Raw genomic sequence first — 25,400 nt, 5'->3', positions numbered from 1 at the left:
ATACATACATGCATGCACACACATGTGTATATGTGTATTGGTATATGTACCAGATGAAGGGGCTACAAATTATGGAGCCAACCTTGTAAAGCTGAGTCCCTAAATGGTAAATTATTTCTAGGGCGAGTTCTAGAAATATCTGGTAAAACCGTTTGAAATCATGGGGCTGGAAAGATGGCTCAGCACTTAAGAGCACTGCTTCTCCTGAAGAAAATCTGGGTTCAAGTCCCAGAACCCACATGGTGGCTCATAACTGACTGTAACTCCAGTTCTAGGGGCTCTGATACCCTCTTCTAGCCTCTGCAGGCACCAGACATGTAAGTGGTGCACAGACATATCATGCCAACAAAACATCTATAAACACAAAATAACATAATAAAAAATGTAACAGCAGAAACCATTTAGGACTGGAAGCATTTCAGGCCCCACTCTGGAAGGTCACTTAGAGACAGTTCTCTCTCGAGCAACTCATTAGGGTTCAAATGCCAATTTACTTTAGAAGGTGAAACACTGTTTTAGAAAGATGCAACTAGAGCCAGGGATGGTGGCACATACCTGTAATCCAGCACCAGGAGGGGAGAGGCAGGAAGACCAGGAGTTCAAGGCCAGCTTTGATTACATATGAAACTGGAGGCCAGCCAGAAGTACATGAGACCCTGTCTTTAAAACATTAGACAGAAAGAAATCGACTCTCTGGCAAGTTCCTACCTGATTCCCTTCATATCCCTATAGAGCACTTTGTTCAGGACAAACGGAGCATCGTCTAGAGTACAAGCCACATTCCTCAAGAGAACTCGGCCTCTCTCAGGCAGGAGTACATTTTCCTCCAGGAGGGAAATGTGAGCACTGATCTTCTTATTTCCATGAGCCTCGGCATCCTGTGGCAAAACGTATTTGTCAACAGCTTCAGAAACCCCCTGTTCCCTTTGCTAGTCTATTTGGGAATCTAGCACCAATACTTTTATTGAATAAATGATATAGAGATTACCAATCATGGGCAGTGGGGAAAAGGCTGATACCATGTTGCTCTTCAAATCTGAGTTTTAGTAAGCCAGTGGAATGGCTGTCTTATATATATATATATATATATATATAGCTTTACTGAAAAGAAACACACCCCAATACAAACTAAAACCTTAGGTCTAATCAAATTCACAGGTTCAAAACTTAGAGCCGTTGGAAGCACAGTCATAGTTGAAGGTGAAGAAGTTCAGTAAAAGGTACTGACTTGAGAGGCCGAGGCAAGACAGTGCCTGTGTTTTCCTCATCTTTCACCATGGAAGCGTGAATGAACCAACGTGTATAAACAAAGCTCTTGAGGATCTCTTCTAAATTTGAAAGAGATTTCTTTATTTTTATGTTATGTGCACTGTCTATATGCATGTACCTGCTCCATGTGCGTGCCTGGTGCCTGCAGAGGCCAGTAGAGGACATTGGATCTCCTGGAACTGGAGTCGCAGGTGATTATGAGTCACCTTGTAGGTGCTGGGAGTCAAAACTGGGTCCTCGGCAAGTGCAACAAGTGTTCTAAGCAGCCAAGGACTTTTTACAGCCTCAAGGAGTCCTTAACCATTTGGACTTGATCAGGGATATTTCAGAAAAGAGTTTCTTAGAGACTAAGACTGCTGGCTTTCTTTTTTAACATTACCATGTAAAGATTAGGTTTCTCTGTGGCAGTCATCAAACAAAATTTGCCCCACCCCAACAGGCTCCTTTCTGCTTTCAGGTCACATGTGACCCTTCTCCTCCCCTCCCCCAACACCTGTGGTTCCCTTCTTGCAGTCTCTTATCTAGTTTCATAGTCTGTACTCATCCTCATCCCCTGTGATGGCTAGTCTTGGTTGTCAACTTGACTACATCTGAAATTAATTAAAACCTAAGATGGATACATTTGTGACAGATTTTTTTCCCTGATTGAATTATTTGAGATGGGAAGACCCACCCTAAGTCTGGATCTTTTGAGGTGGAAAGATCTAATCTGGGCCATGTCTTCCGGTGGCAGCCTATATATAAAGGACATCAAAGAACAAACCATTGTTCTCTGCCTGCTTGCTCTCACTCTCAGAGCTGGGACTGAACCCAGAGCTTCATACTTGCCAGGCTTTGTATCAGTCAGACTATATCCCTAGGTTTGAGTTGCTTATAATATCTTATAATAAATAAATCATCTGTAGCATCACTCAGTGATTTTTTTGCAGCATCTAATCATTTTTCAAGCAAATTTTAAGTGTTCCTCCTGAACATATGTGCAGCCACTGAACTTCACATACTGCAAGTAAATGCTTTCTCTTATATTACTTTAGGAAGAGTACCTGGGTGAGGGCCCTGAAGGTCTCAGTGTACACCGGCTCCAGGGACACCCCACTTGTCTCTGCAGCGTACTGGATCTGATGGAGCCATTTCCGTCTTGCACAGTTCCGTAGACCCTCAGTGTGGCTCCTCTCTAAAGAACCCATCAGGAATTCCACAACGCTTTCCAGAACTTGGTCTTCATTGCCTCTGAGTTCAGATACGACCAGTTCTATGTACTTCTGAAATTGCTTCGAAGACAATTTGACTTCACGACCAGGACTGGGCATTGGAAATTTTATGTGCAGTTTAGCTAAAAGACATAAGTGAGAGGCAGAGACCAGGCTGAAGGCTCACTTATCTGTGGGAAGTGTTTCCATTTTCCTCTTACAGCAAGCTAAGGCCTTTAACCTATGTGCTCCATGCAGAACCAAGCATGGTAAAGGTCTTTCTGAGCATGGCGACTGACTTCCATGCCAGCTATGGTTTTGTTTGAATTCTACTGGTCAGCCAGGTGAGACCCCAGGGCCCACTGTGACTCCCCCTTTTGTCTTCCATCATGTCCTATTCTCTTCCCTTTGGCATTGTCCCTTGTGGCCACTCATTTCCACTCCTACTCTTATAACCCCAGACATGTTATCACTTTAGAGTGGACTTACCAATAGTAAATACATGTTTGTAAAGCCTAAAACTCAACGTGCTAGGATGGGAATATAGCTCAGTGGTAGTACCCTTGCCTAGCATGCACAAAGCCCTGGGTTCAGTCTCCAGAACTGAAATGCACACATGTATGCACACACACAGACACTCTCTCTCACACACACACACACACACAGAGAGAGAGAGAGAGAGAGAGAGAGAGAGAGAGAGAGAGAGAGAGAACTTATGCTCATGCCTAGAATTCCAGCATTTAGAAGGCTAAAGCAGAAATATATGAGTTTTTGGGAGCAACCTGAGATACTGGAGGCAATCTCTCAAAAGTCCAAACCAAAGAAACTCCCACGGTTTACATTATGAGATTCCCTGGTTCAAGTCCCTATTTGAATCTAGCCTAGTCTCAAAGCACAGCTGCCCTTGGTACCATCGAAGAAAGGTTTGTTCCAGTGTTCTCATTCACTCATAGTCCCTGACCATTGCCTGCACACATCTGCACCTACATGTTTAAAATTCCATCTCTGCAGTGTTTAGGATTAAAGTCAGAGTCTCACACATGCTCAAGAAGCACTCCGCCACTGAAGTAGGCCTCGGATGTTCTTTCATTCTCCTTTTTAGAAATTTTAAATTTTATTATGTATATGAGTGTTTGTTTGCATGAGTGTCTCTGTATCACATTTATGCTTGGTGCACTGGGAGGCCTGAAGAAGGTGCCAGAGCCCACAGAATTTGAGTTACAGATGGTTGTGAGCCACTATGTGGGTGCTGGAAATCTAAACCGTCCTTGGGAAGAGCAGTCAGGGCTCTAAACCTCTGCTCCATCTCTCCAGGCCTCTTGCTTTTCTTCTGTACAATGATCTACTATCTACTATCAGACTTGAACAATATCAGCAGCTCAGCTTCTGCTTCCTCCTCTGCCCTGTTTCTATCCCCCATTTCCTTACATCTCTTACTCGAAATTGGCACATAACAGCAACTGTGTTGTATATGAATGCTACATAGTTTAGTTTTACCTGTCTGTAAACATTACACAGAGACTATCAAACTGTATGTAATTTTCTTGGACTTGCTTTTAATTTTTGATGTTTTAATTTTTCTTTTCTTTTATCCTAAAATGTAATTAACTTAATGTTTATTCTTTATGTCTATGGGTGGTGGTGCCCTTGGAGGCCAGGAGAGGATATCAGATCACACAGAGCTAGAGTTACAGATAGTTGTGAGCTGGCAGGTGTGTTCTGGGAAACAAAACTGGGTCCTCTGGAAGAGTAGTCAGTGCCCTTAATTTCTGAGCTCTCTCTCTGCCCTTGTGCTTAAAGATGATTTTGTGTTTATGAGTATGCGTGTCTTCATGGCTGTACCCATGTATGTGTGTGTGTATGTGGGGGGGCGCGAGCGCGTGCGCATATTTGCGCTCATGGAGACAAGAAGAGGATGTTGTATCCCCTGTAGCTGAATGAAGTTACAGGCAGTTGCAAGCCACCTGCAGTAGAAGCTGAGAACTTGGGTTCTCAAGGACTCTGTGCCATCTCCCCAGCCCTAGGACTTGTTTTTTCACTCAACATTACCTACCATGTTCATATAAACCACTGCATTTGCAGAATAACATCACCGATTATTTGTTTTCCTGGCAATGTGCGTTGCGGGTATCTTTACTCAAATAGTATTTCACTCCTATGGCATTGTAGGGCATCAATGGGAGAAGTCCTTGGTCCTGTGAAGGCTTGATGCTCCAGTGTAGGGGAATACCCGGGCAGAGAGGCAGGAGTGGGTGGGTGGGAGAACACCCTCATAGAAGGAGGGAGGGAGGATGGGATAGGGGGATCGAGGTGGGGGAACAGGGAAAGGGGATAACATTTGAAATGTAAATAAAGAAAATATCTAATAAAAAAATTTCCCTGGTAGGAACTGTGCTATAAGCGTTTTGGCACATGTCTCCTGGTGCATGTAAAACATGTTTGGACATTTACTATACATTAACACGTCATAGGGTAGTAAGGCAACCATGGCGCATGCCTTTAACCCTAGCACTTGGGGGCAGAGACAGGTGGATTTCTGAGTTCAAGGCCAGTCTGGTCTACAAAGTGAATTCCAGGACAGCCAGGGCTACACAGAGAAACCTTGTCCTGGGAATAAACAAAACAAAACAAAACAAAACAAAAACAAGTCATAGAGTGTGTTGGTTTATATGATTGCCAACCTGATAGGATCAATACTTACTTTGGTAACAAGTCTCTGGGCATTTCTATTGGGGATTTTTAGATTAGGTTAATTGAGATGGCAGAATGCACTCTGAATGTGGGTGGCATCATTCCTTGGGCAAGATTCCTTAAACTAAATAAAAAAAACCACAGGGAGCTGAGTGTCAGCATTCTCCCTGTTTGCATCCCGACTGCAGATGCAATGCCAGTGGGACCAGCTGCCTCCTTCCCCTGGCACCACACTTTCCTCACTGACGAGCCGTGCTTCAACTGTGAGTCAGAATAAAGCCCTCCTTCCTTAAGCTGCTCTGACCAGGTCCTCTGTCACAGCTAACAGATAGGGTCTCCTCCTTTCTTTGTAAAGTAAGTTCTAGCTCTCCTGTCAAATAAATGTCTTCCACTGTAGCTTTTCCTTCCTTTTAGTGACAAGAGCACCCATTCACAGCCACCTATCTCACAATTAACCACCACTACCTGGAACTTTTAGCCATCTTATCACATGCACGCTCTTATTCCTGTAGTTAAATGATCATTGCGTTTAGCTTGTTAGCGCCCATGGACTTTCCTCCTACAGTTTGTAGTTATGATTTTGCCTTGGGAAAAACCACTCTACTCTCATTGCAGAAATGAGTTTGAGTGGGATGCACTGTAGTTTTAGAGGTAGAGCATGTACTCCAGGGTCACTCCAGAGGCACAAGACATTGTGTGCCTCTAATCAGAGTGGCTAGTTTAGTATATTAAAGTATAATGCCAGGCCTTTTCTGTTCTTTTTTTTCCTCTTAAGACAGAATCTTACTATTTTTTTAGTCCTGGCTGGCCTAGAACTTGCTATGTAGACCAGGCTGGACTTGAACTCACAGAGATCCACCTGTCTCTGCTTCTTGAGTGCTGGGCTTGAAGGTGTTTACCACCATGCTTGAATGTCAGACTTTTTGCTCCAGGGCTTAGGTGGAAGATAGTTTCTGTTTTATTCCTGTTGACTTGGATGACCCTGAGATATAATGAGCCTGAATCTGCTTACCACAAGGGAAAGGGTTGTATAACGATCCAGTCAAAACAGACTAGGGCTAGGTGAAAAGGGCTAGGGTGAAAGCAGGACAATAAGGAGGAACTGGGCACCTACTAATTTCATATTTGAACACCCCAAACCCTAGTGCTCTTAACCAGCCTGGATGTTCCTTGAGCCAGTAGACTCCTTTTCTAACTGCTTTGGGTCCTGTTTTCTATTATTTGAACCAAAAGCATCCTAAGTGTCTCACTCTCTAAATAGATTAAGAGTGCTTCATGAAGCTGGGTGGACAGTTCATACCTTTAACCCCAGAATTTAGGAGGGAGGCAAGAAGATCTCTGCGAGTTCAAGGCCAGCCTGGTCTACACAGTCAGTGCCAGGACAGCCAGGGATACACAGTGAGACTCTGTCTCAAACCAAACCAAACCAAACCAAACCAAAACATGCATCATGGGTTCTTCTTCCTGCTCTTTGTCTGCTCTTGGTTCCTGTCTCTCCTCGAGCAGTGTTGTCCTAAAGCCAATATCTTGGGCAGAATAAGGAAAGTATCTACTTTTGGTCAGAGTTCACAGCTGAGGAGGGCATCCCTCGTGGATAGTGTGCGTGGGTTATCAGAGTCTGAGCAGTGTGAGCATGATCGTGGAAGAGCAACCCTGAGCAGTGTAGTGAAGAGGGCGGCTCTATGGATAGGCTAGGTGCAGGTGTCAAAGCCCTATTTAGATTCTGAATACTGAATGGTGTGAAAAGGGTATCCAAATGGAAGGACATCCTGGTCTAAGGAGTCACAACCGAAACAAGACAAAGAGACAAAGGGAGGCCCAATATGAGAAATCTGCCTTAGTAAGACTTCATGTAGCAGTCAGCTGAGCATAGGCAGCTGGAGTCTGAATGGGCTGGGGACGGCATCTATGGGATTGAAGAGCCTTGGCATACATGGGGCATTAGAGACTAAGAAATATGCTAAGTATATTCATCTGTGGAGTTGATGTGGTGAGGGAAAGGATCTATAAAGCTGGGAGAAAATAGAAATGGGTTTTGCTGGGCTCATGGAGACTGAAAGCATGCATGGGGTGAACCTAGGCCCTCTGCACATGTATAACGGTTGTGTAGCTGGGTCTTCATGTGGGCCTTCTAAAGTCAGGGCTGTTTCTGACATTACCTGCCTTTGGATCCCTTTCCCCTAACTGGACTGCCTTGTCTAGCCTCAATAGGACAGGTGTCTAGTCTTACTGCAACTTAATATGCAAAGCCTGGTTGATAATCTGTTGCTACTTTGTTTCCAACCCAATTCCCCCGGTAAAAGAAATCTCAGCTCAATCAGTTAACAAAACAAGCTACAAGCCTAGATTGGGCAGATCTCCCACTACACTACTCTATTCCCATTTTTGCTATCCCATATAACTTGTGCTTTCTCCAGGCCACGAGCTTCTCTCTCTGCAGCCTCTCCATCAATCCTCTGTAGCTCCTCTCCTCCTGTTGATCCCCCAGTGGCTCCTCCTCCCGAAAGTCTACCTCAGCTCCTCCCACTTCCTCCTGCCCAATCATTGGCTCCAGCCTTTATTTGTAAAGTTAAGGTGGGGAGAAAGTTCGTTCACAAGGCCAATCCTCATCTGCAGCCCCTCTGAGGAGTGGAATTAGAATCGAAATACAAGCCCAGGGCTGTCCACAACACTTCCCCCTTTCTGTCCAATGAAAAGACTCTTTTATCTCAAACATCAATTGAGCGTAATGATTACCGTTTTGTAATTTATAATGTACAAGATAGACCTAACACCCAGTCAATCATTTTTTATCAATTAGGTAGTACCTCTGTCATCTATCTGAACTTAAAGGACTTATAATTCTACAGCTGACTCCAAGTCTTGGCTTTAGATTGTAACCCATCTGAAAACCATCCTCTCAAATCTGTATTATCTTTTTAAATGCTAAACAGCTTGGACTGGCTATAAGACTATTAGTCTTCAACCCCATCAGAAATCCAAGAATGACTAATATTACCTGAAAGTATGAGAAGCACAAAATGTAGCTTCTAAAACTTAGCCAATTTACAGAGACCGCTGATCACCTGGACAGGCCCTATATGCCACAAAACGTTGAAGCATTAGTCTTCAGCCTTCTGGCCCAGGATCATCTGACAGACCTTGGTAATACAGAATTTTGAAGGGCTGATTACTCTGTCTTGGCAGAGATTATCAGTCAACTATTCCACATAGTGTGTCCTTTTTTTGGATAGTATTTTGCCTGGCAATTCTGACAGTTGTGACTGTCTCACCACAACTGAAGCAACTCCATTGATGCGCAAGTTCTTCTTTGAATTCAAAAAGGGGTGCTGTCAGGAGCAGACAGGTCTCCAGTCAAATGATCTTTAATAAAGAAATGTCAATAAACATCATATTCTGTGGACTTCTGACACCTTTGAAGACCATCTGTCTACCTAAAGCATCTGTGAACTGTTAAGCCTTGAATACTCTGAGCTATTTCTAATCAAAATAACTCAGGAACACCCTTTTAATCAACTCACAACCACAAGTTTGCTATGTGGCCCTTAACTTGTATTACTTAATCATCTAAAAACAGTTTATAATAGCAGTTATAGAGGGACTGGATCTAAACCTTGTACTCTTAAATGTGTTATATAGGCACAATGCCTACATGGGAGTAACAATTTTAATCCCAGTTTTATAGCAATAATAAATTTATACCAATGAAAACCTTAAATTTACATCAAATAAATTCTGAACCAATATAAGAGATTATAACTTCAACATCATATCAATTATAAAGACTTCTACCAATGTAACATCTGGCTATGTAATGTTTTGCTTAAAAGTACATTTGTTAACCTTTCCCTATTTGTCTATTTATATAATTTCTATGATATTACTATATCCCCCTTTTTCTTTTACACCCCTTCCCCTTTACCTAAGAAGGAAGGATAGAGAAGAGGAAAGAAAAAGAAGAGGAAAGGAAAGGTAGAAATCCCTGAGTTTAAATTCTTTAGTTCCCTCCCTGTCCAAAGCTACATTTGTAAAGTATCCCTAAAATGATAACATATCTACAATTCTTAAAATAATCAGAACCATCCACCCCAACATAAGGAACTGGGACGATAACTGTCTTCTGTCTGATTCCAGTTGAATTGGGGCAAAGAATTCCCATCTGGGAGCCCAAAGGGAAATAAGAAAATTGGCTTGTCAAATAAGAGCTAGCTGGCATTATTTGCATTCCAGTCACTATGTGCTGAGAAAGTTCATTGGTCAGCTGACATCTTGACCATGACATTCTGAAAGGCTGGATAGGCAAGTAAAGTTCTGGAAGCAAGTCTTTAAAAGAATCAGCTTTGATGTAGTTAAGGTAGAGTCAAGCATGAAGCTGGAATGGAAGGTCCGGGAATCTCAACATCCTGGAGTGTGAATCTTTTCAGAGCTGTCTTTCTCTTTCATCCCTGTCGTATACAAAACTTAAAAGCAACAAGTAAACAGGTAAAGACATTCACACAGAGCATGCAGGGGGCACAGACTGGTCAATGAAGATCAATAAAGAAAGACGACTGACTGCCTTTCCTCAGGTTAGTTTGATGACCTAGTCAAACTACAACGTAACTGTGTATACATGTCCTTGTAAAGGATGGTATGTAATACCCAAAAAGTGTTAATGGCTGTGTATAGACATTTTAGTCTCGGCCAGTTCCAGAGCTGTCTCCATATACAGAGACATAAACATCACCACATATACATCACCTATTTTTTGTTGATTGTGTTAGTCTCCCTTTTCTTCTCTGTCAACAAGGTCTTCAGGCGGTCTCCCTTTGTCATGTCTGATTTTTATCAACTTGGACGGAACCCACAGCTTTTCTTTTCCTGTGGAAACATAGGCATAGGCCCTCCCCCAGCGTAATACATTTCCTATTCTCCATTCTGATGTTAGAATATCCTTAACGTAAACAGGCTGGTTTAGTTTAATAGTTCTTTCCACAATCCAATGTCTTTCAGCAGCTGTGGTGTTTTGTTCATTGGCATTTAAAAAATTTAAAGTTAAAAAAGCACTATGTAATCTATCCTTGGGGGTTCTTGTTGATCCTTTTTGCCTATTAAGTATCTCCTTTAGAGTTCAATTGGATCTCTCCACAATTGCTTGTCCTGTAGGATTGTGTGATATGCCTTTAACATGTTTTATATTGTAATATTCAAAAAACTGTATCTTATTAGAGATATAGACTGGACCATTGTCCATTTTAATTTGTGTTGGTATTTCCATAATGGCCATAACTTCTAACAAATGTGTAATTACAGAATCAGCCTTTTCTGACGGTAATGCAGTTGCCCATTGAAATCCTGAATATGTGTCTATAGTATGGTGCACATATTTCAGTTTGCCAAACTCTGTAAAATGGAAGACATCCATTTACCAAATGTCATTTCTTTGGGTACCCTTAGGGTTAGTTCCCATAGGCAATGGAGTCTGGTTATATAATGAGCAAGTAGGGCATTGCTTCACCATTTCCTTGGCTTGTTGCCAAGTGATAGCAATCCAAATGGGTTGGTCAGTCAGCCACCTTAGTGGTAAGGCTGTTGGGTGAGTTGGCAGCAGTGGCTCCTTGGGGTAAAGCTAAATTGTCAGTCTCTGCTGTATCTTGTTTATGGACAGCTTGGATAGTCTGTAACTGCCTTTGATAACATTCCCGATTTTTATTAGGAGCCTGACTAGTTTCTTGGCTAGACACTGAGACTGAGGGGATATTAATTTGGGTTTTCCACTGCTGTAATAGATCTCTTTCCCATAAGTTAATGGCTATTATCAGCCACGTATGGCCTCAATTTTCCTACCTGATCTTTTGGTCCTATACATTTAAGCCATCTGGTACACTGATTTATTTGGGATAAGGTCCCAACTCCTTGAAATTGGATGTCTACTTCTTGAAGTGGCCAACTTATAGGCCAAGATTTTGGAGAGATAATGGTGACATCTGCTCCAGTGTCAACCATTCCTTCAATCTCAATATTGGTTACTAATATTCTTAGTTTTGGCCTATGATCCTCTATAGAAGTTTGCCAAAATATTCGCTTTGGGTCCCTTTGAGGCTTTCTGAATTGTCTATAGAACTTGCCTCAGCCTTATCTGGTCTTAGAACATCTGTTTTTGAAGCAGTGACACTTAATTGTCCTGAGGAAGAGAACTCTCCCTGCCTGGCATTGGGGCCTGGGAGAGGACCCCCTGACATTCTGGCAGGATGTTGCCCCATTTGTCTGTTGTTACTCTACATTCCCTAGTCAAATGTCAGCCTTTGCCACACCTTTGACATATTCCAAAAGGTATAGGCCCCCCTTTTAGTATTACTTTGTTTTTTTCTATAGTCATTTCTGAGATGACCCCACTCACCACAATTAAAACATTTGAAATCTTGGGTAATTTCTGGGTGTCTAGTGGCAACTTTTCCTATTACAGTCATATCAGGTGAGCGAGATACAACATCAGTTGTGTATCTAATCCACTTGTCCATTGATGCTGACCTTGCCCTCAGTGGTCTGATTACTTCCTTGCATTCAGTATTTGCATCCTCAAAAGCTAAAGACTCAATTATTGCCTTCCTTGCTGCAGAATCTGATATACTCCTTTCCACAGATGAGGTTAGTCTTTGTAAAAAGTCAGGGAAGGTTTCTTGTGGTCCTTGTACGACTTGAATAAATCAAGTCTTTTCCCTGATTCTGCAACTTTGTCCCAGGCCCTTAAAGCTGACAATCAACACAAGGCTAGAGTTTCTTCCTCATATATAGCCTGCACTTCTACCTCAGCAAAGTGACCCTCACCAAGCAGTTGGTTTGTGGAAATCTCTCTACTCCTGGCTCTATTTTGTTGAGTTATCTCCCTCGTCCCATCTTTCCACCATGCGACCCATTGTAAATTAGCAGCAGGTTCTAGTACTGCTCTTGCCATATCCTTCCAGTCTTGTGGGATTATTCTATTTTTAATAGCCCAAGAAGTCAGGATTTGCTTTACAAATGGAAAATGCATTCCAAAATTAGTGACACTTCTCTTAAATTTTCTCTGATCTAACACATCCACAGGTTGCCATTCGAATTCCTGATAACCCTGTGGATGATCATCATCTGGAGGTCTTTGTTGTATACTGGATAGACTAAAGTTTGTTTTCTAATAACCTCTGGTTGGCTTTCTCTACTTTTATCTTCTATCTTTACCTGGGTATTTTCCTTTTCCTTGAGTTCCTGTATTCTCTATTCAAGGTTCTGCCTCCAAATTTGATCTTTTCTTTATATTGCAATTCTGATAGTCTGCTGTCCATTTTATTTTTATTAATTTTAAAAGGTTATTCTCCGAGTCTAGCTTCCAATCCCCATTATTTTCTCTCTGCTGTTCAGTCTGATCTGTGAACTGCTGCATCCTTTGTTCTAGCATCTGTTCTAACTCCTGTCTCCCACCTTCATTCTCCTCCTTCTGTCTTTTATTCTGATCTATAATTTCCTGGGTGTTCAATTCTAGTGTTTCCTCTAGGCCACATTGCCAAGCCCTAAATTTCTCTTTCTGTTGTTCAGGCTGCTCTATAATTTCCTGTATCTTCTGTTCTAAGCCCTGCTTCCATAATCTTAGCTTCTCTTTATGTCATAATTCAAATATTGCAGCATCTGCCTTATTTTGAACTATGAAATCCTGAACCTTTAGTTCTAGGGTTACTTGCAATCTCTTTTCTAAGGTAAGGAATTTTTTGTCTAGTGCCCTGTCTTTTGAGGTGACGTAGTAAATCAAGAGAATAAGTATTGCAATATCAATGACTTTTTCCTCTAAATCCATCCCTGTCAAACCATTCAAAACATCATCACATAAAGCCAAAAAGACATTTATTGTTTTTCACATCTTTAAGTATCAGGATGCTATATATCTCTCTTAATATCAATGAATTAACCCAGTCTGGAACCCTTTGTACCTTAGTCTCCCGATTTATTTGTGGGAAGGGGGCCTCTCAGACCTAGTCAGCTTCCAATCCACACTGCGGCAGCAAGTTTGCAGCCCAAGCCATATTCAGGGCTTCCGGGGCTGTGAACTTTTTATCTCAGGTTTGTTAGGTTCTAAACAATACGCCATTTTGTTGGATGCCATTTTGTTGCTACTTTGTTTCCAACCCAATTCCGCAGTAAAAGAAATCTCAACTCAGTCAGTTAACAAAACAAGCTACCAGCCTAGACTGGGCAGATCTCCCACTACACTACTCTATTTCCATCTATATTATCCTATATAACTTGCAGTTTTTCCAGGCCACAAGCTTAGCTCTTCTTCTCCTGTTGACCCCCCCTCCCCCGCTCCTCCCCTAGACCCTCAGCTCCTCCCACTTCCTCCTGCCCAATCATTGGCTCTAGCCTTTATTTGAAAACTTAAGGTGAGGAGAAAGTTCACAAGGCAACTCCTCATCTGCAGCCCCTCTGAGGAGTGGAATTAGAGTCAAAATACAAGCCTAGGGCTGTCCACAACAGATATCCTGGGAGGACTCTCCTATTCTGAGAAAGTGGGGAGGAGGGCTAGGTGTGGGGAGGGGAGAGGAGAGAGAGGGACTGGGAGGAGAGGAAGGAAAGCTGCAACTGAGATGTAAAGTAAATAACTTAATTTAAAAATGGGTTCTGTTGTTTTGAATTGAACGTGGAGGTATTGGTGTAAACTATGATTTTTAATATTAGGAGACAAAGATACATAGAGATGTAAGTGTTTTATATTCACATAACAATGTCTATGAATATGCAAATACATGGAGATCTTTGACTCCAGAGGAAGCACAGAGCCTCTGGGAGAAACCAGCACATAACGTGTATATAACTCAAATCTTAAAGACATACCAAGGTTCCCGGGGAAGTTGATTATTCCAGGATGGAGACAGATTGAACCCAGAAGATCTCCTATCAGAAAGTAAAGAGCTCCAAGAGCGGCGGAGTTCTTAAAAGGGCAGAGAAGACTGAGGGTTCTTTTAAAACCTAAAATACCCATCTTCCTGGTAGCTCAGAAATCCACAGCATCTCAGAATCTCAAGAAACATTATGCTGAGTGAAAGAAGCCTTTTCGTAAAGAGTATACATTGTGTGCTTCTATTTTTGTAAGGTCTAGACGAGAAAGATGATGGTGGAAAAAAATCTTGGTGGTTGCATTGGGAATTGTGCTGTGCGGACTGCTGGGGAAAGGACACGAGGAGTTTTTTGTTCTATTCTCCCAAGAAGCATGAGCTACAGTGCTAACGGATTGATCAGAACTTGGCAAATTTACACTTAAATTTGCACCTAATTTTGCACCAAGAGGAAAAATACCAGTTAACTAAATATTGACCTCAAGTTAATGATATTCAGGAAGAAGTATACAATTTACTGTAACATATGTCTGACTTTTATGCAGGAGCTGGGGATCCAAATTCAGAATCTATGCTTACATAGCAAGAGCCTGACCACTGAGCCACACTCCAGCCTCCACTGCTTGTTTCTGACTGTGTTATGTGGCACAGTGTCGAGAAACTGAAGCCAAGCTGCTGCACATCTTAAATAGGAACATGCCAATCATTTACCTTTCTTCATAGACTCTCTTTCCATTCCCTCCTTATATGTATACAGGAGCTCATCAACTTCATTAAGGTTCAGAAAGCCTGAGCCATCATTGTCCCACTTCTCAAAGAGGGCTTCCAGGAGAATTCTACGTCGGATTCGGAAGGAATTTTTTCTGGCCTAGGATACAAATAGGATAAAAAGCACATAGTCTTCGTGTGCCAGCTGGCATTTTGCATTTAAACAAAGTGTAGCATTTTTTTTCTTTTTCTTCCTAAACCATTTTGCTTTCTTTCTTTTTCTTTTCTTTCCTTTTTTTTAAAGAATTATTTATTTCATGACACTGTTGCTGTCTTCAGACACACCAGAAGAGGGCATCAGATCCCATACAGATGGTTGTGAGCCACCATGTGGTTACAGGGAATTGAACTCAGGACCTCTGGAAGAGCAGTCAGGGCTCTTAACCGCTGAGCCATCTCTCCAGCCTGAATTATTATTATTATTTTTTCTTACAGAAACAGTTTTGCTTTGGGAACCACACAGAGGGAACCACAGAGATGGATTTGAACCTCCTAACTTGCCACTTTTGTTTCACTTCTCAACTAACAACATCCAGGGATTCTCTGTGCAAGACCAAAGCACTTCAGATTAGAAAGGGTAATATGCTCCTTACAGATTTTTGACTATTTCTTCCCATTCTCTTCGTGATTGCTCAAAACTAGGATAAATATGTGGGCAGCTCTATCTGGCTTGTTAAGGGCATATATTTTATAATAAAAAGGAATGGGTAAATTACAGTGTTCAAAAACAACAAGAACAACAACACTACACTTAAAAAAAATATTTGTGAGGCCGGAAAGACTGCTCAGCACTTGCAAGTACATCTGACTATTCTTCCAGAAGAGCAAAGTTAGATTTTCACATCTGGCAGCTCACAACTGCCTGTAAATCTAGCTTCAGGAGATCCAATGCCTCTGGCCTCCACAGGTACCTGCATTCATGTGCACATACATAGACTCACACACATGTACACATAGTTTAAAATAAAACCTTTTTTAAAAGAAAAAGAAAAGACGTTTATATTTAACATTGATTTAACCTAACATTGATTTTAACAGTTTTTTAAGAATTGTCACTAGATAATTTTATTAATTAGATAATAGACAACTATTAAACTACTAAATAGCTTGATTTAATTATTAAAACAATGAATATGCCAGCCATGGTGGCACATATCTATAGTCCCAGCACCCAGGAGGCTAAAGCAGAAGGGTTATGAATTTAAGGGTAGCCTGGCTACATAGCAATACTCAGGGTCAAAAAACCAAGGGCTAGAGGTATAGCTCAGTGGTCAAGCACTTGCCTAGAGTATGCAAAACCTTAGGTTTGATCCTCAGCAACACACACACACACACACACACACACACGTACATTCTCACTTACACGTACATGTACATATATGCACACACACAAGTAAATAAATACTTTTTGATTAAGGAAAGGATAGTGCATTTGAGGAGGGAGGATAAAGGGATCTCAAGCCTGGACTTAGACTGACAAGACTCATAAGGACAGTGAGATTATTTGAATAAACATGGTGAAACTACATTTCCCATGAGACAGAGTAAGTTGCTTATATAAGGCGGTGTGTGTACATTTATTTATCACTGAAGAAAGCAGTATGTGCTGAGGGGAAATGTGCCACTGGGGGCCCGTGGATAAAAACACATACTCAAGGCATAAGCAAATCCCTAAATATATGCATCTGCACATGCTCCTACAAGGCAGACAGTGCACGCACATGCCTTCATGCCTTCACATCTACACACGTCTGCACCCCGGACTTCAAAGGACAGAAACGAAGCTGAACTGTGAGCCAGAAGCCATCATGTCATTTTTAGGAAAATTAGTTCTCTGGAGTTCTGGTCTTACCAATCAAGGTGTCATTTAATGTCTGTGCTTGTTTGGCTTTGTTTGTTTGTCTGCTGCCCTGGAACTCACAGAGATCTGCCTGCCTCTGCCTCTGCCTCCAGAGTGTTGGAATTAAAGGCATTCTGCTCAACATCTTGGCTTGGTTGTACATTTCTAGAGACAGCACACTAGGAAGAAGGGAGGTTGGGGATTTACAGATAATAGTGACCTTATTTGTTGTGTTGGTAAATGTTACCTACCTGTTCTAAGGCTTTAATTTTCTCTTGCTTTGTTTCAGAATAGTTCTTCTGAAAAAAGGAGGTGAGGCTCTGGCTGATGCTAAAGGAGGTGTCTTCACCAACAAATGTCTCTAGGAGCTGTACAAACTGCAGCAAATCGAGGGAGACTCCATTGAAGGCACTCCTCCCTTTGATTCCCTTGTAAGTCTGAAAATTCCTAATAGTCGCGTGGAGATCTGTGAAGCAGGAAGATATATCAGGCAGTAAAATAAATGCTTCTCTCAAATCTTACGGGAAAAGTAAGTACCTGTTATGATAGATGCTTCCCATCACTTTGTTTGGGTGACTGAATACAAGGTTTTACATATTCTAAACAAGGGTACTACCTCGGGGCTAAAATCTGGCTCCGACATCCTCTGGTTTTGCCTTTTGGAAATTCATGTTCTGTTCTGTCTATGATGACAGCAACTATAGTTTTCATTGAGGGGAACAATCCTCTTCCACTGTCAGCTTACCACAAAGGGTAAGGTGTCAACAGCGGAAGAAGATGCATCACCAACCTCTTGTTTCTACATATAAGGCATGGGTGTGTACACACTCATGCATGCACATGCAGAAATCACATGAACAAACACCAATTAATCAATTAGATTGAAAATAAAGTTTACTATTTGGTTCAGGCTTAAATGAGAAAAGATTGCAGATAGAACATAATCTTGCTTCACTTCTTGCACTTCTATTTTTAGAAAGATTTTATTTATCTTATGTGTTTGAGTACACTGTACTCATACATACATACACTATCACTCTCTTCAGATGCACCAGAAGAGGGCATCAGATCCCATTACAGATGGCTGTGAGCCACCATGTGGTTGCTGGGAATTGAACTCAGGACCTCTGGAAGAACAGTCAGTGCTCTTAACTGCTAAGCCATCTCTCCAGCCCCCTAGTTGTACTTCTTAAAGTGATGAGGAAAATATAATAAATATAATAAAATAGCATTTAAAAAAATCTGAACATTATTCGAAAAAAATCATAGCTAAACATGTGGCTCATCAGATAGTTAAGAACTGCCCTTCCATCTGTTCAACAGTTTCTTTTATTGTTAAGTCTTCATAAAGAAGACAGACTCTCACCTGTCTAACATGTTTGAATGTAGACCTACTAGGGAAATAATTAGTTTTTTTTTTTTGGGGGGGTTTTTTTGGATTTGTTTTTTTTTGAGACAGGGTTTCTCTGTGTAGCCCTGGCTGTCCTGGAACTCACTCTGTAGACCAGGCTGGCCTCGAACTCAGAAATCTGCCTGCCTCTGCCTCCCAGAGTGCTGGGATTACAGGCGTGCGCCACCACTGCCCGGCATAATTAGTTATTTTTATTGAGTTCTAATATCTAATATCTGTGTCCTTTCATATGCTTGGATCATGCCTTTCAAGCAGTGTTAGGGCAATGCAGCAGTTAAAGTATAGCGCTGCTAGATATTTAAATGTTAAATGCTCTAACTAAGCGCATTTGCCAATGGTAATCCATCACTGATAGTACCTGTCACCACCAATAGCATACGAACACCAAAATACCTGCCGTGCTTCCATTTAGGTCTGTCAATTTCCAGGGACAAGACAGTGTAAGGATTTCGGTGTGCTTTACTTAAAGCCCGTCTTCAGGAGGTGCAGTGGTGAACTAAAGTCTTGTGTTAGGCTGTCACCTGCTTTTCCTAGTTTGTTTATCAAATATGTACCTGTGAATCTGGAGTCTTCACAGATTAATTTGGCCTGCTCCTCATCTTCAGATTTGACATGTTTCGTCTTCCAGTCACAAATCAAAAATTCCCCTGTGAAAGACACATTACACAACACAGCCCATTTTATTCCATTTCGTTTCAACCAGGTCTTTCCTCTAGGGTACAAAGGAAAGGAAGGTTAAGTGAGGAGTTACCTGACCATTTTTTTCCTTCTACGTGTTGGGGCTTTGGTTCACAGGCTTTGTCTTTCTGAGAATCCTTTTTTGAAGTTCCTAATGGGAATACAAGAAAATGACAGGGCTAGTGTTATGACCTGGTGAAAGCTGTTTGGTGACAAAAAGTAAGGTTTATATTTCACAGTCTCTCTTGTTTTTTGTTTGTTTTTAAAGATTTATTTATTTCATGTATGTGGGTACACTGTCAGTGTCTTCAGACACACCAGAAGAGGGCATCATCAGATCCCATTACAGATGTTGTGAGCCACCATATGGTTGCTGGGAATTGAACTCAGGACCTCTGGAAGAGCAGTAAATACTCTTAACTGCTGAGCCATCTCTCAGCCCCCCCCCCCCCCCCGCCCTGTTTCTCTTATAACAAAGTGTTGCTAGATGTCTAAATTCTAACTAAAGACAAGAATACAAATTGACGTTGAGGGGCCTGCGGAGATGGCTTAGCCATTTAAGAGCACTTGTGATTGAAGAGGGTCTAGGTTCTGTTCTCAGCTCCTAGGTTCTTTCTGAGAACTCCCAGCTCTCTTAGACCATATGGTGTCTTGCAATCATCTGTAACTCCAGTTCCAGTGAATCTGTCACCCTCTTCTGGCCATCTGTGGGTACTGTACACATGGTGCATACATGTAAAATACCCATACACATAAAATAAAATACAATAAAAATTCATAAAATTAAAACATAAAAATTCAGGGTGTCTTCTGTCTGAAATACAACTTTTGGAAACTCTTCTAGAAAAGATTCAAAAATGAAAGAAGAAAAAGCTTGGTTTTGTTTGTTTGTTTGCTTGAGACATGTTTTCCTTACATAGCCCTGGCTATGTAAAACTGGCTATGTAGACCAGACTGGCCGCCACCTTGTAGCAATCCACTTTCCTCTGTCATCTCAGTGCAGATATTAAAGACATCTGCAACTATACCTGTCCCATTTAATTGTTGAAATAAAGAAAAATTAAGTCACTTGCATTTAACACAGAAATGTGTCTGCCTTAAAAAATAACCCAATTAAAACCTGGGTGGTAGCAGCATATGCCTTTAATCCAAGTATTTGCGAAGCAGAGGCAGGTGGATCTCTGGGTTCAAGGACAGCCTGGTCTACAGAACAAGTTCCAGGACAGTCAGGGCTACACAGAGAAAGCCTTTTTCAAAAAACAAAAGACAAAAGTAAATAAATAAACAAATAAGCAAGCAAACAAACAGCAAACAAAAACAACACCCTCCCCAATTAAAACATTGCTAGATTTCTAATCAATGGACTTTTGGTATTAAACAAATCTCTGGGAATATTAATAATAAGCATTCAGGTTTCCATTTAGTTGAGAGTTCAATGTCTAGACGCAAGGGCGAAACACCAAAACAGGCCTGGGGTTTACAGGACACAATAGCTAGCAAAGATCTGAATTTAAATGAGTTCTTTCCGAAAAGACTTTTTAAGCCATTCCAGAAAACAGAAAATTTTATAAAATTATTTTAAACCTCTATAAAACAAATGATTTTTAGAACTAAATAACTACCTGAAAGGTGGTCTTTCCTGGGGCTGCCTGACGGCCGTTCCTTTATGCCGGCTATGGGAACTTCTTCACGCTGTTCGGAATCTATGGGGACTTGCTCTTCGTTGATGAGCAGCAAAGGCTTTTTTTCTTGAGATTCCATTTTATTGAATTCCGAGGTTTCCCCGCCTTCTTCTAATTGTGGGGCTGAGGCTGCATCCTGCTCTTCTTGAATGATGTCTATTTGCGGTCCTTGTTCTGACTCATTGAGGGGCTCTTCAGTTATGGACTCTTGATGTGGTCCATATTCTGAAGCTGACATTTTGCGTCCTCCTGACCCTTTCCGCTGCTGACCTCCGGATCCCCTGCGCTGTCCCTGATCTATCATTGATCCTCTGCGCTGTCCCTGATCTATCACTGATCCTCTGCGTGACCCTGCTTCTGAAGAATTGCTAGCGCCTTCTGCAGATGACTTTCTGCGCTGTCCTGCTACTGATGCTCTGCGTTGTCCCGGTTCTGAAATTGACCCTCTCTGTGCTCCTTCCTCTGTGACTGGCCCTCCGAGTGATTCTTGTTCTGGTACTGAATCTCTCTTTGAGTCTTGCCCTGTTTGTGGCTCTTGCTCCGCGGCTGAACTTCTTCGGGACCCTTGCTCTGCCACCGACCCTCTCTGCCGGGTTTGGTTCACTACCGAGCTTCTTCGGGACCCTTGCTCTGCCACCGACCCTCTATGCCGGGTTTGGTTCACTACCGAGCTTCTTCGGGACCCTTGCTCTGCCACTGACCCTCTGTTTGCTCCTTGTTTTGAAACAGATGATTTGCGAGGCCCTTTGCCCTGTCCTTGTCCTGTAAGTGACGCTCTCTGGGGTCTCTGTGGTGAGGTCGGTTTTGCAGCAGTTCCTGACTCCGTTGTTGAATCCAATGAAAGTTCTTGTTCTGTACTGATTTCTCCCTGCTGTTGTGGGAGATCTTCGTTTTCTTGAAGCTTGCCTGCAAGTTTTTCAGCAACTAACATATTCATCTTTAAGAGCAGTGCATCAAAGTCTTCATAAATGTGTTTCTTAATATCCATGTCTCCCCAGAACTCAGTCAACTCTATCTCCTCAAATTCGACAAATGGCCCTAATGCAGACCAAAAAGGATTTATCTAAATAATTGATTTTATAGTACAGAATCAGAGTTATTGATTTAATATAAAATGGCATTGAGGATAGTGATTATTACATAAACTTATTACTTTAAAAATAAATATCAGAGCTGGATGTAGTGGCATATGCCTTTAGCCCCAGCACTCAGGAGGTAGCAACAGACAGATCTTTGTGAGTTTGAATCTAGCCTAGTCAACATAGCAAGTTCCATACACACATAGATTTTGTCTTAAACAACAACAAAATGAATTATCAGGTACCTTCTGCAGCAACTAGGTCCTCAAGGGAACATATGAATTCTCACTACACTAAACTAGTTGGCCATTCTTCCTGGAAGGTGTGTTTACAAGACAAACTTATCTCTTCTTTTGTTATTTGGATGTTGCTTGGATTGCTAAAAACAAATTAAATTCGCCTCTTACCATTGTGGCCTCCTTCCTCGAGATAAGCACAGAATAGATATGGGGATTGGAACTGTCTTTTCATTTCAAATATATTTTAAAACATCTAAAGTACAGGCTGGAGAGTTGTGCTTGCTGTACACCATGGATGACCCCAATTTGATACCTAGAGCCCATGTAGAGGTAGAAGACAATCGATTCCACAAAGTTGCCCTCCAATTTCCAGATGTGCTATGTGGCGTGCATGCACCCCCACCCCCACATCACACTCACACTCAAATAATAGCAAATTAAAATTTCTCCATTATACAAACACAGGCTAGCCTTATCGATGGCTATCTTTCACTTGGTTTGCTTTCTATCCCTACCTTTTCCTTCAATTCTTCATTCCTCAACTCTTTCTTCCAAGACTTAGGAGGCTGCATGCTTTAGAATTTTATGCAAAAGTTGGAGTGCAGTTCTGGAGTAGATTGCGTGTTTAATATAAGTTTAGTTTTTAGTACAGAAGAGAGAAAGGGAGTGACAAAGGGAGAGATGGACTTTAAGGAAAGGACTTTAAGGGAGGAAGGACTTTAAGGGAAGACTGGATAGTAGTCATTAGGATTTCGCTGTTAAAATGCAACAAAATATGCTGGATATGACCACACTGGACCATGATGCTGGCGAGATTGAGGCAAGGCAGGGAGATTGAGAGTTCTCAAAAATAGCTTAATGAGACTCAGTCTGAAAAAGCATCCCCCTCAGATAAAATTCCACAAAATCCTGGAATTCGTGCCTGCCCCATTCTTATCAGAATATTTAGCAATTAGGCTTTAACGTTGCGGCTCCTGCAGCTTTTAGTACAGTACACACAGATCCTTGAGTCTCCAAGTAATAAGTCTACATGCAGAAATCAGACAAGCCAGTCATTAAAAGACGTTCTCTTTAAAAAAGAAAAATAGGGCAGTAGGACGCCTTGGGCAGAGGAACTTGCCGCCAGGGTAGAGGGAGGATCTGAGTTGGACCCTCTGACCCACGTGGTGGGAGGAGAGACTCACACACCACCTTCTGATGTCCACAGGACCGCTATAGCACTCTCTCATCCATAATAAATAAGGAAATGCAGTAAAAAAAAACAACTCTGTAATAATTTTATCGATAAACAAATATAAAAGAATATTTCAACATGTAGCATATAAGCAAAGCTGCTTTGGCAAAGGACTTATCTTCTGTAGAAACCTTAGAATTCTAAATTATAATTAGAAATGGAATAACCATTCCTAACTTAGCTGTTAAAGCATTCTGATTATCACCAAAGCCTTTCTTCATCGAAATAAATTTAAAGGCTGTTCTAGCTGAGTTCTGATGGGACACAGGTTTGACGACTGCATTCTGGTGAAATTACATTTAGCTGTGAGCACGAGTCCATTGTGTGGGAATAGGAACAAGCAGATAAGCTAAGGCTGCCGTGACTCAGGGAGATGGCGGGATCCCTCAGGAGGAAAGTGGTCCCACTGGACTCTGTCACTGTACTGTGTCACCTAGCTTTGGCTTCAGTACACGCCTCCCTCTGAGCGACACTTACATTGTCTTGGGTTTCGGAGTAAACTCCTAGTGGTGGAAGAGCTTTGATCGTAGAACGCTTCCAGCAAGGCCAGTGTCCTCTGCCGATCCAAGGCCATCACCTACACAGAGTTGGCAATTAGTAGCTGCAGCACATTTAAAATCTTCATGATGCTAGATCATGACTTCCTGAGTAGTCTGTCACTGAGTCCAACACCTCCTCTATCATCATCATGAATATAAAGTCTACACCAGCAAAATCAAGAAGCTGCATCTTCCCTGTAGACTTAGACTTAATTCTCCCATTTTGCCATGTGTCACGATGCCTTGGGCTTAGTGGATATTTAAAAAAAATATTTGTTGGGACTGGAGTGACTTGTTGAAATCAATGCAAAGTACTCGTTTCTTACCTAAGGTGACCTCTGCATATGTCACATACAGCTAACTGCATCTTACTTGTCTTTCATACATTATTCTGAGAACATTTTAATTAAGAAGTGTAAAAAAAGAAATGGCAAAGCTAACACCGCCTGTGATCTTAAGCATTGGAAATAACAGTTGTTGAGAGAGCATGCTGGGCCTGGGAGACAGCTCGGCTGGTGAAAAGTGCTTGCCTTACAAGCACAAGAACCTAAGTTCAGCCCACAGAACCCACATAAAAAAGCTGGGTGTGGTGGTGAGTCCTGTAACCCCTGCACTGGGGAGGTGGAGACAGGCAGGTCCCTGGGGCTCTCTGGCCATCCAGTCTAGTTGACCTGGGAAATTCCAGGTCAATGGGATATTCTGTCTCAAAGAATTAAAAAAAGAACAGTGCCCAAGGTTATCCTTTGACCTCTAACTGTGCATGCATGCACATGCATGATCATGCACACATGAGTCTGTACATACACATAAAAAGCATACACGAAACTGTATTTGACTGATAAAATAGATGTGTCATTCTTTAAGTTGTCCTTTGAAATTATGGTTTTGGTAGGGAGTTGAGGCAAGATCTTGCTATGTAGCCCAGTATGGCCTGAGACTTGGTAAGTAGTCCAGGCTGGCCTGGAACTTGATATTCTCCTGTTTTGGCTTTCCAAGTTCTGGGACTGCTGGTGTATGCTATCATGTCTGCTTTCAAAATGCTTAGGTTTACTCAACATTGGGATCTAATTTGTGCAGATAAAGAAATAAATTTTATTTATTCTAGGAGCTGGAGAAATGGCTCAGCAGTTAAGATCACTTGCTGCTTTTGCAGAGGACTCAGGTTCAATTCCCTGCACCCACGTGGCAGTTCATAGCTCCAGTTTCTGGGGATCCAACTTCTTCTTCTGGTATCTATAGGCACCAGGCATGCATGCGGTGCCTTTTACATAATGCAGACAAAACATCCATACATGAAAACTAAAAACTAGGGCTGGAGACATGGCTCAGTGGTTAAGAGCACCTACTGCTCTTTGGAAGGTCCTGAGTTCAAATCCCAGCAACCACATGGTAGCTCACAACCATCCGTAATGAGACCTGATGCCCTCTTCTGGTGTGTCTGAAGACAGCTACAGTGTACTTAAATTTAATAAATAAATAAATCTTTAAAAAAAAAAGAAAAAGAAAACTAAAAACTATATCAATCTTAAAAGAAAAAGTTTACTTTATTCATTTTAACTGCTATGTAGTATAATATAAAAACATTGCAATTTCTTAGAATTCTTTTATTAATAGAAATTAGGTTGTTTCTAATATTTTGAGAAAAATACGCTTCAATGAATAATCTTATACATATATCCTGTGTGCATTTAGATATATTTTTTCTAAAGTAAATAAATGGAATTTGTACTTAAATTTTCTAAAGTAAATAAATGGAATAGCTTTTGCTTATAAACTGGGACTTTGCCCATTATCTTTGGAACTATGGAACTAATAATGACCTAATAGCAACTGAGCAGTAAAGGAGACTTTTCTTAGTCCTGGGATGCGAGTAGACAGAGATGCCCACAACTCCCTGCCGCCTGTCATCTGGTTTTTGACTTCCGTAGGGGCTTTTG

General features: G+C 41.6%; 1 protein-coding gene across 1 annotated transcript in view; it reads right to left on the bottom strand.

Annotated features, from left to right (window-relative positions):
- Efcab5 (EF-hand calcium binding domain 5) overlaps positions 1 to 25,400 on the bottom strand; it is a 112,592-nt gene that overhangs the window by 27,484 nt on the left and 59,708 nt on the right. Inside the window, exons 4-11 of the mRNA XM_052197376.1 lie at positions 23,402 to 23,501; positions 20,313 to 21,410; positions 18,764 to 18,841; positions 18,567 to 18,659; positions 16,853 to 17,067; positions 14,705 to 14,861; positions 2,313 to 2,602; positions 709 to 878 (exon numbers count right to left, since the gene is read on the bottom strand). Coding sequence (XP_052053336.1) covers positions 709 to 878; positions 2,313 to 2,602; positions 14,705 to 14,861; positions 16,853 to 17,067; positions 18,567 to 18,659; positions 18,764 to 18,841; positions 20,313 to 21,410; positions 23,402 to 23,501 — 2,201 coding nt within the window. The remainder of the gene's footprint in view (positions 1 to 708; positions 879 to 2,312; positions 2,603 to 14,704; positions 14,862 to 16,852; positions 17,068 to 18,566; positions 18,660 to 18,763; positions 18,842 to 20,312; positions 21,411 to 23,401; positions 23,502 to 25,400) is intronic.

This window comes from Apodemus sylvaticus, chromosome 10, assembly GCF_947179515.1.
Source record: "Apodemus sylvaticus chromosome 10, mApoSyl1.1, whole genome shotgun sequence".
NCBI lineage: Eukaryota > Metazoa > Chordata > Mammalia > Rodentia > Muridae > Apodemus > Apodemus sylvaticus.
Note: the sequence above shows the minus strand (reverse complement) of the source record. Positions and strands in the feature narration are given on the sequence as shown.